The following is a 17269-nucleotide window of genomic DNA, read 5'->3' as shown; positions in this document are numbered from 1 at the left end:
TACAACCTGGCATAATCCTTAGCTGAATATGTAGTCCTGACTGGAAGAAAATGGGCTGATTTTGTCAACCTATCAACGATGACCCAAACAGAGTCATATTTTCGCGGAGTGCGAGGTAAACCTGTGACGAAGTCCATATTGATCACCTCGCACTTCCAGGTCGGAATCTCCATCTCCTATAATAGTCCCCCAGGCTTCTGGTGCTCGACCTTAACCTGCTGACAATTCGGACACTGAGCAACAAATTCTGCTATATCCCTCTTCATGCCATCCCACCAATACAAGCATCTGAGGTCATGATACATCTTTGTTGACCCTGGATGAATAGAATAACGGGCACAGTGTGCCTCTCCCATCACCTGTTGTCGTAACCCTGCAACCTCAGGTACACATAATCTACCCTTGTATCTTAGCACTCCGTCAGGTGCAACCTCAAATGGGGTCTCTTCCTTTTGAAGAGCTGCGTCCCTGTGATGTACAAGAATAGGGTCCTCGTACTGGTGTCTCTTTATCTCTTCTATGATAGAGGACTCAGCAATTCCCCGAATAAAAATCCTGTCATTATCAGAATCAGCCAAACGGACTCCCAAATTAGCTAACTGGCGAATTTCACGGACTATCTCCTTCTGCTCTGGTTGTACGTCTGCCAAACTACCCATAGATCTACGGCTGAGTGCATCTGCTACAACATCGGTTTTCCCTGGGTGGTATAGAATGTCAACATCTTAGTCCTTCAGCAACTCTAGCCACCGCCTCTGTCGCAAATTTAGCTCCTTCTGCTTAAAGATGTACTGGAGACTCTTATGATCTGTATAAATGTCAACATGCACGCCATATAAATAATGTCTCCATATTTTTAAGACATGAATCACCGCTGCTAACTCCAGATCATGGGTGGGATAATTTCTTTCGTGCTTTCTGAGCTGGCGGGAGGCATAGGCTATGACCTTGCCATGCTGCATCAACACACAACCTATCCCAACACCGGAAGCATCACAATAAATGACATAGCCATCCGGTCCCTCAGGGAGAGTTAGAACTGGGGCCGTAGTCAACTTATCTTTCAGCAACTGGAAACTTCGCTCACAAGAGTCGGTCCACTGGAACTTAGATGCCTTCTGGGTTAGCCTCGTTAAAGGCGCTGAAATTGAGGCAAACTTCTCTACGAACCTTCTGTAATACCCTGCTAGCCCCAGAAAGCTGCGTACTTCAGTAGGTGTCGTAGTTATAGGCCAAGTCTTCACCGCTTCAATCTTCTGCGTATCTACCCGAACACCATCAGCTCCAATAATATGCCCCAAGAATGCTACTGAAGTCAACCAGAATTCACATTTAGAGAACTTAGCATACAATTTCTGGTGCTGGAGCACCCTAAGTACCGTTCTCAAGTGATCTGCATGCTCCTCTTCTGATCGTGAGTAGACCAGAATATCATCAATGAATACAATCACGAACAGGTCAAGAAATGGCTTGAACACTCTGTTCATCAGATCCATAAATACTGCTGGAGCATTGGTCAACCCAAAGGACATCACTCTAAACTCGTAATGTCTGTATCGGGTCCTGAATGCAGTCTTTGGAATGTCTGCCTCCTTTACCCGCACCTGGTGATAACCTGACCGCAAGTCTATCTTCGAGAAACACTTAGCACCTTGCAACTGGTCAAATAAATCATCGATCCTGGGGAGAGGATACCTGTTCTTTATTGTTATTTTATTCAGCTGCCTATAATCAATACACATTCGCAGCGACCCATCCTTCTTCTTCACAAATAATACCGGTGCTCCCCAAGGTGATGTACTGGGCCTTATGAAGCCCTTTTCTAATAAATCTTTCAGTTGCTCCTTCAGTTCCGTAGGTGCCATTCTGTAAGGAGGGATATATATGGGCTGAGTGTCTGGTAATACGTCTATAGCGAACTCTATCTCATGCTCAGGAGGAAGGCCTGGGAGTTCATTTGGGAATACATCGGGAAACTCGCTAACTACCGGCACTGACTGAAAAGTCGGCGCCTCTGCCTTCAGGTCGTGTACCCGTACCAGATGATAAATATAACCCTTTTCTGACCATCTTCCTCTAGAATTCCCTTATCATTTCTCCCGTTTATGTCTATCTTTTATTCGGTACACGAGGAATCTTATGCTACCTCTGTATCCTTCGGAACACATTATTTCCGCATAATCTTTTTCTCATTTTCAGAGCGTATTTGTTCCTCCACGTCTATTCTTATCATATCAGTCATTTTCTAGCACTCATTCTACCCCGTTACTCCTCTTCCTATAACCTGGCCTTTCACAGTTCCGTCACTTATAATACTTGGTTTCTCGGCTGTACATGTCATAACCTATTGCTACACTGTCATCTCGCTTTCTTCTTATTTCCTCCCTTTCAATTACTCTTTCTTTTCTCGTACTTGCTATCATTTCCGTTATCGTGTACCCTTTATTTTAAACTTTCCCTACAGAACTTGATAAGTCTTTCTAATTTGTACTATAGCTCGCTTTTCCGTTTTACACTTACCTTTATATTCTAGTCACACAGATCACGTTATGTCTTTGGCCACTTCCTCACTAGGCTTTACTTATTTTCATAACAATCCTCCTTATTATACCCTGTTCGTATTCGATCCCCTAGCGCAACATTTTTTTAATCTTATTCACAATTCTTATTATGGTTTAATTACACTCTGTGGAGTAGGCATACTTAACCCTTTTTACCCTTTCTGATTAATCTTTTATTATCATAAGCCCTTCCAAATTGTCTTAACATTTCTTTTTTTTTACCATATTGATCTTGACCTCATAATTACTATTACCATCTATTCAGCAGTTAACTTATTTCTCGAGGTCAGCCGTACTCGCAACTTAGTCAAATCATGTCATTACTATTGACATGACCTTTCAGGACATATTACAAACCTACATCTCATTCCCTTTTTATTTCTAGGAAACTTTTGGCAGAGTTTCCTCTGTATTTCTTATTATCTCAAAACCTGCACGCAGGAAATACCAACAATGCCTCACAGGGCCAACATATATACACATATATCATATCGTATCATAGCCACACAGGGCTCCCAACTTCAAGTGAAAGGCATAAAGGTGTTGGGACTTACCTCACATATCGCACCTCGAGACGTACCTGATTCTTTAACGATCTGTTCTGTTATACTTTCCTACCCACCTTCTCTTTCGTCCTCCAATTTTACATTTCAATATTCTTACCTTATCCGACATGACTCTTTCGTACTGTTACTTACCTGTGTACTTTGTAATTTCCAATATAGTCAATCGCTTCCTTCTGTCGATGTCGTTCTTCAGCTGAAATCAAAGGTTAGTATAAGGAATTTCATTTCCTATGGCTGGGCTCTATCGCACGATCTGAGATATGAAAGAAAGATAACATCCTAAATGTCCTGTAGCTTCCTGTTTATAGATGTGGTGCACAACACACCGATAAACAAGACTCTACTAGACACAGTCTGTAGACACTTCCGAGGATAAACTGCTCTGATACCACTTTTGTCACGACCCAACCCCGTAGGCCGTGACTAATTACCCGAACTGGGTACTCATATACACTCCCGTTAGCTACATGTTCTGTCCACAATAGACACCATATGGAATTCATAACGACCAAACCATGGTCTCAGATTTGTCGCATAATTATACATATAAAAGCAAGCCGACAAGGCTGCCATCACATATCAATATCATAAGCAAGCTGACAAGGCGACCACTATAGACGAACATCATACCACAGCACATCATATAGACACAGCTGAACATAACCTATACACAACCCACATATATGTCCACAGACCTCTAAGAGTATCAACAGTAACGTAACATATGACGGGACAGGGCCCCGTCGTACCCTTAAACAACATATGCATATGTTTAGATAAAAAAGGATCTATACCAAAGTCTGGGCTCCGGAACAACGGAACTCTCCAAGATAGCAGAAGGGAAATCTTAAGCTGGCGGTTCACCAAAGCGCGTATCTGTACCTGCGGGCATGAAACGCAGCCCCTGAAGAAAGGGGGTCAGTACGGAATATGTACTGAGCATATAAAGAGTGAAATACAGTAAAAGGATCATAATTGAAATATGCAGTACAGTACATGTGTACAATATCCAGATTACCAAAACACTTGCCTTTGTAACATAATCATATTTGTCAATATCATATATCGTATGCATATTCATACATCGTACCCGGCCCTTTAATGAGGGACTCGGTGAATAAGATCATCATATGCCCTCCTGGCCGCAATGACACACTACAAGAAAGTAGAGATACGACGACATTTATTTGGTGACATTTCAAATAAATGTCGGGAAATAAGGAATTTCTTGACATTTATGAACAAATGTCGTAAAAAGAACGACATTTGATGCCAAATGTCATAAGGAGAACGACATCTGGGGTAAAATGTCATTAAAACAACGACATTTAGTCCCAAATGTCGCTAAAATAACGACATTTGTTAAAAAATGTCATTATTTTTAACGACATTTAGCTGAAATGTCATTAAAACAATGACATTTGATACAAATGTCGCATAATATTATGACATTTATTGCAAAATGTTATTGTTTTTAACGACATTTGGCGAAAATGTCGTTAAATAATGACATTTGATATAAATGTCGAATACATTATGACAATTGTTTTAAATCTCATATTATTAGTCACTAATTATCGACATTTACACCTAATGTTGGAAAACTTATCTTTTTTAAATTATCCATCATTCTTTATAGGACAAAGGTCAAAAATTTCCCCCGGACAATACAATTAAGAGAAAATTTTATCTTATGTTATATTTTGGCCATTCCATAAAGTTCAAGGACCAATACGGATCATTTGCAAAGTTCAATGACAAATTCATTTAAAATCTATCACCCTAAACAATTTATTTAAATCTCAAGAATGATAATTAAGAAGTCACTAATATTGTGAATAATCTTTCAAAGAGGACAAATACATGTTAGAGTACATCAATTTTAATTAATTAAATGTGTGAATTATGTTTTCTTTAATATATCATCACTTAATTAATTATGATTTTTAATTACTTTCTACATACATTATTTGATTTATCCAAACCAAATTTGAATTTAATTGCTTTGTCAATCTGTAGGAAATCTTATATATAGTTAGGAGAGAAACAAAATGATTTACCTTTAAACTCCATGAATGATCTAGGTTTGTTCTATATACCATCTTCGTATGGTGGCGCGATGTAGCTACGTGAATCCACGTTCGAAGGACATTGTACCAAAGTCATATAATTAGGACCACAATATGCATGGTTTTATTCTGTTTATGGCATCGAAGGTTGTGTTCTTTTTTGGGCTTCTAATATAATTCTCATTCCTTTTTGGCACCTACGTTAGAGATTGAAGGTATTTGCCCCCATTGAATTACAAATAATCTAAATTTCTGGCAAGGATAAAAGTTTAAGTCATCTGTAGAAATATGAAGATTGATAGTAACTCAAAAAACGAGCCTAATAATTGAGAATATTGCGAAGATGTATATCATTTGAACATCCTTTTTAAAACTAGCTATAGACAATCGAAATTTACAACTATGGGTGGGCATGATACGGTATTTAAAGCTTCAGTACGGTAATTTCGATTCTCGATTTCTAAAAATACTATACAATTACCATATATATCAAATTAATTCGGTATGGTTCGGTTTAAATACGATTTTGGTATTTTGCGTTACTACGGTAAATCAGTAATCATTTGATCCACTTCAACTTACATATTCATATCGTAGAGAATTATGACGTTCTGCTATTTAAGAAATGTCTCAATTATAGTGTACTATAACAACTCACACATGTAAAAATATTAAAAAGAAAATACAAGTAATTCCCTTATTACGTAAATCGATTACACGAAAAGATACTTCAATCAAGATAGAGTAGGCAAAGTTTCAACATTTGAACAATTTTAGTTTTGTAATCATACTAGTTTATATATTTGTTAGTATAATAATACTAATTTTATGAACTGTATGTGTAACTATACTTCGGTATGGTATTCGTTATTTTAGTATTTTCTTTATAAATACCAAATACCATACCGAATGCCAAAAAAATTTAATTGCATACCAAATACCGTATCAAATACCATAATATCAAAACCGCGATATAATTTTTCGATTTTGGTATGGAAATAGGTATCTACGCACCCCCATTTACAACTAATATTGGAGATTTATATACATTTCTTTAATTGTTAAACCATTCTTATTTAATTACCACGAGAACTCAAAATTAGTGAATACATATAATATTAGTTGTATATTCAACCAAACAGTAAACTAAAATATGTGATAAAAATAATATATTTAAGATAAATATATATGTAAGTCATCCAATAAGTCTTGTAAAAGTAATTATAAAAAAAGGAATTAAACTTAGGATGTGAAAGTGCCACATCACATTCCTTAAAAAACAAAAAGAACTGAACTCCTATTCAGTAAACATACAAAGACCCATTTTATACGAAGACCCATTTCAAAGAGTTAACAAAATTTCCCATTTTGGCTCAATCTTTTCTCAAACATCAGTCCCATTTTGGTTAAAATTGGTTGAGTCCACCCACTAATACATTGTGCTACCGAAAAATATGGAGAATTTCAGATATGGAGCGACATATATGGAAGAAAAAATAAATTGGCGGTAAGATTTTGTTGGGTTTCCCTCCTTTTACTTCTTTTTTGCTTAAGATTTTAGGGCTTCCTCCTTTCAATTCCTTTTTGGCTGCCCTTGAGGCAAAGAAGATTGGCGGTAAAATTTTAGGGTTCCCTCCTTTCAATTCCGAATATTGGCAATTTTAATACTTGGTATTTTTTCAAAGCTTGGAAAAAAATTTTGGCCGTGTTTGAGGCGAATCTATTCTTCTAATTTAGATCTTTACTAATTTTAAAATAATCTGAACTAATTATACAGAGATTACTGCTGATTGTTACAGAGATTTGTGCGTTGGAACGAAATTTAGAGTTGTTGAAGTACTTATATTGCGTTCACACATTGTATAATTTCATTTGAATCTCCTTCGCACAATCTATTTATAGTATCAGTTAACAGTTTTTCATCGATTTGCAGTTTGAAGAGGACGGGGAAAGGAAGCGAGCACTATTGGAAGAACATTCACATAGTGTTCAAGACTTTTTTGAGGTGTTTGCAGGTTCTTATCTATCCTCTGTTTTGTTTAATCATATTGAGATCTAATTCTTTGTTATTGTAGTATTTAAAATAATAGTTTTTTTGTGTTCTGAAAGTATCTTAAAAGTTTTTTCTTTCATATTTGTTTGTAGTCTAACTAGATGGTATATGTGCTCAATTATCCAGCTTTTAGGGAACAGGGGTATTTGGTATATATGAAGCTCATGTACTAGTAGCAGTTAGGGGTAGTTTCAAGCCATATAGAGCTTTTTACTTTATTTAATGAATTTGTTACCGTGCACGTCACCTCGGTGGTGAGGTAATTTTTGTGGCATGTGACCGCATGTTTATGTGGATGTTGGTTTATATAAGCAATTGTTGCTCTTCAGAACTGAATCAGTTGTTGTTGTCATTGTTGAAATTGCTGTGAGGATGAAAATGAAAGACAAAATGAAATTTTGGCCTAGAAGCACGACAGACAATGCTAGAGACTCTACATGCGTTAGCACTTTCAAAAGGCCTTGTTATAGAACACATGAATAGCTGATGTCCCCAATAGAAAAGAGATTTTTCAATCAATAATATTAAATCCAGAGAATAGAAAACAAAAGTATAGTGCATACAGGTAGGTCTTCAAACTTTTCCACTTGCCTTGTTTTGCAGTGTTTTCAATTAAAGCTGCCGTGATCGCCTTATCTTCTTTATTCTACACCTAGTCATATTTGACTTTCTTCTGCTCAGTTTCCTTGGCTACTTATTTATCCGGGCTACTTCACCATTATCCAATTCAACAGATGCATCAAATTCAGCCATTTGCTTGGGCTAAAATGTCATTAGAAGAGAGTTAATTATAATACTATTTTAAAATGACAGTCGTGCTAAAATTTTCAAAAGGAAATGAGCATAACTTTATTGTCAATTTTAGGATTTACTTTCAAAAAGACAAAATTTTTGCGAAGACAGAAACCACAATCCCAGTTAATGAAAATAGAAAGAATATGTCCAGCAGATTACGATTTCATGTACAGTTAAAAACCAGAAGAGAATGCTAACCATCACTGTCCATATTTGTTGTTATAACTCCATATGTATCTGCCCTGCAATCTGTTGCCATCAAGTTATAGCCTTTGGAGATCATCACCCCATCGCTTCCGCGTATTAGTACTACTTCACCAAATATATATATGTTTTGTCGTGTTATCTCCACTATCTAGGAAATCTAATCCTGGACAACCTGCTAGAATGCTTCTTAATGTAGATTCTATTCTGCCTCAAATAAGTAAAGAATCAAATGATTCCCGACAACCGTGTACTATACTGTATATGCAAAGATGCTAAAGTATACTAAAGAATTGTACTCTTTTTTTAAAATAGCTACAACCAATCCTTTTCCCAAAATAACGTTTTTTTCCATAATTTGTATAGTTTTGCTCTGTTTTCAGCTGATTATGTCTGAAGTTGTATGTTGTTGGCTATCAGTTTTGAAAAAAGCTAGTTTTGTTGGTTGCTGCTAGTTGGCAGATTCAAGAGTTTGCCAAATTACTTCTATATCCATTGCAAGGTTTGTCTGCATAATATTTGTTGAAGAAGTATCTCTAAGATCATAATGGATGGGATCATTTCCTATGTGTTTAGCTTCTATATCTATAGCGCATGTATATATATATATATATTTTTTTTCTTTCTCAATATTTTAGTTGATGCTGAATGATTATTTTTAGTTAATTCCTTTTGTTATATGTGAAGGTTGTATTCTTAATCGATAAGAGTTGGCTAAACATATCACATAGGAACAATCCTTTATATGAGAATGGAGCTAAGGAGTTTCTTCATTTTGCCTCATTAGATAGGCCTGATTCATTTGAAATCTTGTGTCCATGTCGAAAGTGTCGTAATATGATATTTGTCCCAAAAGATTTGATCGTTGAACACATTGTGGTTGATGGATTTTTAACTAGTTATACTACTTGGATTTATCATGGTGAGAGATCATCTTCATCAGTATCTGTTGATAAGTTAGATAGAGGTGATGAAATGCAAGACATGTTACATGAAGCATTTGGGATTCCTCCTACATCTGGTTTTGTTGATATAGACATTGATGGTGATGGATTTGGTGGATCGAATCTCCACAATAAAGGGTTTGATAAAAAGACTGAAGAATTTTTTAATTTATTGAAAGAAGCTGAACGTGAGTTATACCCTGGAAGCAAGTATTCGCTACTTTCATTCCTTGTTCGTCTATTACATTTAAAGCGTCTCAATGGGTGGAGTAACAATTCATTTTCCATGCTGCTAGAGTTGTTAAAAGATGTGCTTCCTGAAGGTGAAACACTGTCCTTTAATGATGCAAAGAAAATTATTAAAGATTTAGGACTTGAATACAAAAAGATACAGGCATGTCCAAATGATTGTATGATTTATTGGAATGAGATGAAAGATAGAACGGACTGTAAGTTTTGCAAAGCACCAAGATACAAACATTTCAAAGGTGAATCGGTTAATAGTAGTTCAGAAACCTCTAAAATTCCAGCAAAGGTGTTTAGATATTTTCCATTGATACCGCGGCTTCAAAGACTATTTATGTCGGCTAAAACATCTACTGAAATGAGATGGCATGCCGAAGGTCGCACTAGAGATGGGGTAATGCGCCATCCTGCTGACAGTATTGCTTGGAGGAAATTTGATGAAGTGCATGTAGATTTTGCTCAAGATCCTCGAAATGTTAGACTTGGATTGGCTTCAGATGGCTTTAGTCCATTCAAGTCTATGTCTATCTCACATAGCACATGGCCAGTTGTCTTTGTTCCATATAACTTGCCACAATGGTTGTGCATGAAACAACCATATATGATATTATCAATGATTATTGATGGCCCTCGTGCACCGGGCAATGATATTGATGTCTATCTACGACCCTTAATTGATGAGTTAAAAGAATTGTGGGCTGGTGTTGACACTTATGATGCATCAAACAATTAGATGTTTCAAATGCGTGCATCATTGCTTTGGACAATCAGTGATTTTCCAGCACTAGGTAACTTATCAGGATATGGTGTGAAAACTAGATATTCTTGTCCATGTTGTCTTACCAAGACTAAATTTACAAGATTGAAAAATGGACAGAAGTATTGTTTCATGTCTCATAGGCGATGGTTACCTCGTGGGCACAAGCTTCGAAAAGATAAAATTATGTTCAATGGCCTTGCGGAGTTGGAGGTAGCGCCTAAACGGTTGTCAGGAGTTCAGATTCTTGCGCAATTGAACAATATTAGAAATAATTTCGGAAAAGATCCATTGGCCAAATCTCGTAAAAGGAAATGGGGGGATGTTGATGATATTGATAATGTGTTGCAAAATATATGGAACAAAATGAGCATATTTTTTGAGTTGGAATACTGGAAGGACAATATGATCCGTCATAATCTTGAGTTGTATTATACCAAGAAGCTCAAGTTTGTATTGTTTAGCTGTAAATGGGTTAACAATAACAAGGGGCTTATTGAGAAAGATGATTATGGATTTCCTCTTGTGAAGTTTAATCATCTACTCTACACAAGGCATCAGTTATCAAATGAACCTTTCATTTTTGCATCTCAAGCTCAACAAGTATTTTATGTCGATCATCCAATGGGAAAGGAGTGGAAAATTGTTGTAAAACTTAAGCCAAGAGGTTTTTACGATTTAGGTGAAAACACACCGGCAATTGAGCATAAGGAAGGCCATATGGAACTGTGGCCTGACCAACAGCTTGATGATACTACATTTGAAAGTGAAGATGATATTGAATGGGTTAGGGAAGGAGTACCAGGGATAGAAGTTGACCCGCAAACTCTGGAAATTAATGAAGCATTTGATGAAGATGACGAAATATCTTAGTTCTTATTTCTATTATAGTTATTGTCATTATTTTAATATAGATGCTTATTGAACAGTAATTTGGTGATTTTTACTATGTTATTCAGTTGTTAAAATCTTGTGTGCCTGCATGTCTTATTATTTGACCTGATAGTTATATATTATTTTGAACTTTTAGATAGTAGAAAATATTTTCAATTTGGCAGGATTCATAGTTTTTGAGAAGCATCGTTGAAATGGCAAGAAAAAGACAGAGAAATTCTAGTCAAGACGGGCTTTTATCTAATTCCTCGGAGCAACAAGGACAACAAGTGGAAAGTGGGGCAATGCCTCAACCACCTCAAAATTGGCCACGAAATGAAAGACAACCTATCCAATCTGGTAATTTGTCTAGAAATGATTCACATGATATAGAAAATATTTCAGGTATTATACTTTTGTGATAATCTTTTCTTTCTCTATAGTATAAAGTAGTTAGATAACTGATTTTTATAAATAATTAATTCCCCTTCTTTTTATCTTTGATTATTTGCAGATTATAGTGAGAGTGAAGAACAATCTAAGCGGCCTAGGGGTCCCACTATGATGCACTCAGGATAGGGAAAAGACGGTGACAATTTACATGTTGAATTGAATGATCGTGGACAAGTTATTGGTCCAGAAGCAGCTAGATTACATTCAAAACTTGGTGTGATAGCACGAAATGGCATTTTAGCGCCATTGAATCATAGAGATTGGAGGCTTGTTCCTGATATGTACAAGGATATAATATGGAGTGACATTAAGGTTCTTAATATAAGCAAAACCTACATACTAAGATGTTTTTATTTTTATATATTTTTCTTGTTTAAATGAGTTGTGTGTTACATATATATATATATATGTAGGAAAATACTGATGCAACTGATGATATGAGACGCATTTTGATGATGTCAGTTGGATCTAAATGGAAAGAGTGGAAGCATGAAGCAAAAAGTAATGGCTATGACCCGTATAAAACTGATATTGAGCGCTTAGCTCATCGTCCAAAGAGGGTTGCAGAAGATCAGTGGCGTTCATTAGTTCATTATTGGAGTTCAAAAGAAGCAAAGGTATTCCATTAATATCAATAATCATTTTCTGCTGCTCCTTGACTATTATCTCATATATTATTGTGTTTATCTTTTCTAGGAAAAGAGCGAGAGAAACAAAGAAAGTCGAAAAAAGTTGACTATACCACACACATCAGGAAGAAAAAGTCTTGCTCAAATTATAGATGATGTATGACATAATCACTATCTATTTTCTGCAATTTATGTATTAATTCTTGATTCCTTGCATATTTTACGATAATCTCTTACTATTCAACAGATGACAAAAGAGAATACTGGTGTAAAGCCAACTCGTATTGAGGTGTGGAAAAAAACTCACACTAGAGAGAATAAACAACCAGTAAATGACATAGCCGGTGAAGTTATGGTAAATTCTTATTCTTTATAAATATTAAGGTACTTTAACTCCATTATAAGATTCTATTAACTTTCCGTCAATTTATCTTTCTTTCAAAAAGAAACAAATGGATGATCTTGCTGAGGTGTATCCCGAGTTAAATGTCCCTGGAAGTGCTCGCAATGATATATATTCACAAGTAATGGGACCAGACACTCATGGGATTGTTCGAACTCTAGGAAAAGGAGCAGCTCCAAGTTTAGTTTATGGCCCAGTATATAAACGATCACAGTTGGAGCAACGAGATTTTGATGCAAGGGTTGAGATAGAAGTTCAAAAAGCTACCGTAGCAATCCAAATTGATATGGATAAAAAGTTGGCTGAAGCAAAACAAAATATGGAAGCAAAAATGGATGAAAGAATGGATGAAAAGGTGAAGGAAAAAGTGAATGCTGAGATGCAAGCATACGTACAGAGTATCGGTCTTATGAATGGCTCAAACAATAAATCAATCAGTTATGAAGAGGTAAACAATTTTGCACTCGGTACACATTTTTTTTCCTCTTTAAATTAACTTTTGCCATTTATTTTTCCTTTTAATTATACTAATCTTCCTCTTTATGATAGCTTTCCCATAACTCAGTTGAAGACCGCCAACAATCATTATCTCCTGTATCAGTTGTTCCAACAAAAAAGGTACGTTCGCACGTATTGTAATTAGTAAACATTGAAGTTTCGAATATGATTTTCCAGGTGTTGTCATCTCGTGTTTAAAGCAGAGTATGTGTTGTGCTCTTCTAATTCTTTGTTGACTCTTTGAGTTGGGGTGTTCTATGTAAGATCTTTGTTTGCTGTTTTTCATGATGTTCTGCCTTTTTTAGTTGGGTTATGTGTTCTTTTTACCCTTTTTGTTGTCATGTTCTCTTCTACCAATATGTTCGTGTTGTACGAATGAGGCTTTGAGGTTAGCAACTGGTTATGAGTTTCTGATAGATATGATCTTGAACAACCACTTTTAGATCTTTGCTTTATATTTCTTTACTCTCTGTTTATGATTTTCAACTTCATGCTTGAATAGATAGATTTTGTCTGATAAATTGAAGAAACAAAGTGTCAGTTACAGCAAGCTAATTACCTGCTAATTCTCAGTGTATTTCCTTTTTTCCTTTTACTCCTTTTAAAAATTTATTTTAATCTCCTTACTATGTGTGTGCTCTAGAGAAAAATGAACTATGGGTACTCTGCAAGAGTTAGAATTTGACAAGTTTGACTAGCTGTGGATAATTATGTTGACAATCAGCCCACTGTTGTCTCTGATGTTGAACACTCTATTTTTATTCCTTCTTACTTTTAGCATATTATGGTAAAACGCTGTATTTAGATCCCCTTCTGTCAGCCAGTGGAGCTTACTTTTCTGTTTAAGGAATTGAATCCTTGCTTGATGTAATTTGTGGTATGTTGCCGCTAGTTGTATCTCTGTTCGAATTAAGTCTGCATTTGTAGGATTATGCTGCAGTGCAGTTTGGCATTCCTCCAGCTCTGTTTTTGCTTTGTCTGCCTTGATTTCCACCTCATTGAAGTGTCTCTTGTTTATGCTTCGGAGGGTACCTCATTGAAGTGTCTCTTGTTTATGCTTCGGAGGGTACCTTTCAATCTATTTAGTTTCCTCCTCCCCTCCCTGCACCTGCTGTACCTAAACCCATTCCTGTTTTGTCCCCGTCGGTTATCTGCTTGTGTACCTCCTGCTGCTTGGCCTGCTGTGGCTCCCTGATTTGGTGCTCTTTACTTTTGTCCGCTGCTACTATAACTTGCTGCTGTTTTTCTGTGTCCCTCTTTTCCCTCATTTTGGTCTTCTATTGGAGCAAAGGAGTTCCCTGTTGGTATGAATTCCTTTTGTGGCTGTTTGTTCTTTCTATGTGCAATCAGTGGTGCTTCACCCCTGTCCCTTCCTTGCATATCGGCTACTGCTTTCCCAACTTTATGTGGCTGTATTGGGGGCTCTTGCCTTTCTCGTTCCCATTTTTGCAATCTCCTACATTGCTATTTGTTATGGCCAAAACTCTTACAATGCTCGCATAGGATTGGTTGCCATTCATAGTCTATTCGTTGCTCTATAATTTCACCCATCTCATTCTCAAACATCACGAACTCTGGAATGAACTGTAAATTTTCCATCAATTTGTCAGTTAAGATTTGGTTTGGTTTGGTTTGATTTGAGGAAAGTTTAAATGATGAATAATTTTTTATGCTAATCTTCTCAAACTAATCTTTTACTAACACGAAGCTTAATGGGTTTATAGTCAATGTTAATTTCCTGTAAGCAACCAGTAGAGGAACTAACAACTAAGAAGATACATTAGTCGTTCTTCTGAAACTTCGGAGTACGAAGTGCAAAATTTTGGCAATTCTTTGGCTCGGCAGTTTAGTTTGTGCAGCATTCTTTATTATTTATTTTTGTAGTGAAACTTCAAAGTGCATGTAGCATTTGTTTCCAGTAGTTGTTTCTGCAATTTCTGTGTATTTTTATGTCTGAAGAAACCAAATGGCCAATTCTGTACACAATAACTTAGGTGAACCAATTATTGGTTAACAAAAACTTATGGGAAATAGTGAGGTGTATCACAGACAAGTATTCCAGTGGTACTTTGCTACTTTTAGAACATAGTTTTTGCATATTTGCTTCTGAAACTTTTCTTTTAATTTAGTCCCTTATGAACCACAGAGTTCCAATAATGATTTCTCTATATGATTAATTCTCATTAGTTTTTAATAAAAGATGACGTGCACTTGTTTGTTAGCTATTTAAAAATTGATGGGTCTATTTTTGGATGGTGTTTTCTGATTTGCCAGAGAATATTTCTTCGCAGGTTAACTTAATCAAGAACACCACAAATAATGGAGTTGACACACAAAAAAAGAAGTGGGTAAGTTTGGAAAAACATGTAAAACACTTTTAAATTTTTTCCATTTATTACATGCTTTTAATTCTATTTTTCTGTCTGATTCTTTTGCAGCACTTTTGAAGAGGGTGTGATACCAATTATTGGCAAGTGATGCTCGAATTGTGGAAAGATGAATTTCATTTGTCTTGTTGCAGAATTTATTCTAGAAGTTTAGGGAATTAAAGAGAAAGTTTGGCGTAGTTTCATGTTGAAATCACTTTAGCTTTTATGTTTTAGTTAGAATTTGTTTTATTTGAGATAGAACAACAAGTCCTTTGATTTGACAGCGTCTAACTTGCAAGGAGACCTTTCTCTGCTATGTCCTTTGAAATACAATTGATTGACTTTTACTATTTCATAATATTTTGTTACATTGTGTATAAAGGTTGATCTTTATGATTGTTTGATATAAATATTTTCTTTATGATGAAAACTGAACAGTGAATTATTATTAATACTTTTGAATATTTGATACCGATATTAGTCTAAATGTCGGGAATTTTACAAAATAGCAAAGCGACATTTAACAAAGATTGAAAATAAATGTCGTAAATTTTTTGTTGACAATTTCACAAAAATGTCAAAAATAGCAAAGCGACATTTAATAAAGGTTATAAATAAATGTCGTAAATTTTTTATTGACATTTAACAAAAATGTCAAAAATACCAATGCGACATTTAATAAAGGTTATAAATAAATGTCGCAAAAGTTTTACCAACATTAGTTTAAATGTCGGCAATTTTAAGTGACGTTTCCAAAATGTCGTAAATAAATGTCGTAAATTTCTTACCGACATTTACCTAAATGTCGAAAAATTTCCGACACTGAAATATACGACATTTGACACAAATGTAAATTAAATGTCGGGAAATGAATTTGCGACATTTAAGAAGCGTAATACGACATTTATATAATGTCGTCGTATCTCTACTTTCTCGTAGTGACATGTCATCATATCATTATATCATCATATACATATATACCGTACCCGGCCCTCTAGTGAGGGACTCGGTGAACAATGCAGTGGAACTGTGCACGATAACATACCCGGCCCGGGACTCGGTGAAAGACATATTGAGGTATGCACGAGCAGAGTAATGAGAAACTATATGCAATTCAAAACGTTTTTAAGGACTCAATAGAATTGTCAACACGAACCATCGTTCGCAAATTCAAATAATAGTCATATCATTTACCTTTCGGATGTCCCTGTGGATTATATCAAAATGGAACTTTGAAATCATATGTACATATCAAAATATATATATAAAATGTAAGTTATGAGAATCAAGATCATTAGCCATCCTAGTGGCTCTAGGAATAGGAATTCCTTTGGAATCATATATATATCGTATATTCATTTCACAACGATCATGCCAAAAAGAAAGAAGGGTTAGCTTCACATACCTTTAGCGCTTATTTGTCACACAATATGTATACGCTGCCCAATAATACTTCAACCTATATTAAGACGCCAACAACTACGGTTAAGCTACGGGGAGATTCAAAACGTATTCTAACGTTAGTAACTCCTTTCTAGATGTTTAGACGACGTTTTCTCTTGTAGTCAAACCAACTACACACAACCAATCCCACATCAATAATTATACATTCAATACCAATCCGGACAGCCCACACAACATTCCAAACAGTCCGCATTCACAACATTCAAGAGCTATTCACATACGGCTACTACATCCTCAAGTTATTCGTAATAGTTTGTAGCCTTACGTTTGCATGTAACAACTTTATAACAGCCCATCCAACATACAACACAATGCATAATCTTAATTATCATTAATCTTCCAAGTTCAATAAGAACAACAACAACGTGTCAAAACAGTCCGTATG

General features: G+C 35.7%; 1 protein-coding gene across 3 annotated transcripts; it reads left to right on the top strand.

Annotated features, from left to right (window-relative positions):
* Window positions 1-6498: 6498 nt before the first annotated feature.
* On the top strand, window positions 6499-15796 carry LOC132631005 (uncharacterized). 3 transcript variants are annotated; one of them, XM_060346598.1, is made up of 10 exons: window positions 6499-6703; window positions 7130-7211; window positions 11254-11833; window positions 11935-12138; window positions 12218-12307; window positions 12398-12505; window positions 12597-13001; window positions 13103-13171; window positions 15343-15399; window positions 15490-15796. In XM_060346598.1, the coding sequence occupies exons 3-10, from the start codon at window positions 11801-11803 to the stop codon at window positions 15496-15498; spliced, it is 975 nt and encodes a 324-aa protein (XP_060202581.1). In that variant the 5' UTR covers window positions 6499-6703; window positions 7130-7211; window positions 11254-11800; the 3' UTR covers window positions 15499-15796. The 3 variants fall into 3 exon arrangements, 1 of the variants encoding a protein (XP_060202581.1); XR_009578778.1 differs by lacking the exons at window positions 6499-6703; window positions 7130-7211; window positions 12218-12307; ... (3 more) ...; window positions 15343-15399; window positions 15490-15796 and having other exon boundaries at window positions 8592-11428; window positions 11583-11833; window positions 11984-12139; XR_009578777.1 differs by lacking the exons at window positions 6499-6703; window positions 7130-7211; window positions 12218-12307; ... (3 more) ...; window positions 15343-15399; window positions 15490-15796 and having other exon boundaries at window positions 8592-11473; window positions 11583-11833; window positions 11984-12139.
* Window positions 15797-17269: the final 1473 nt, after the last annotated feature.

This window comes from Lycium barbarum, chromosome 3, assembly GCF_019175385.1.
Source record: "Lycium barbarum isolate Lr01 chromosome 3, ASM1917538v2, whole genome shotgun sequence".
Classification (NCBI taxonomy): Eukaryota; Viridiplantae; Streptophyta; class Magnoliopsida; order Solanales; family Solanaceae; genus Lycium; species Lycium barbarum.
This window is presented reverse-complemented; position numbering and strand designations above follow the sequence as displayed.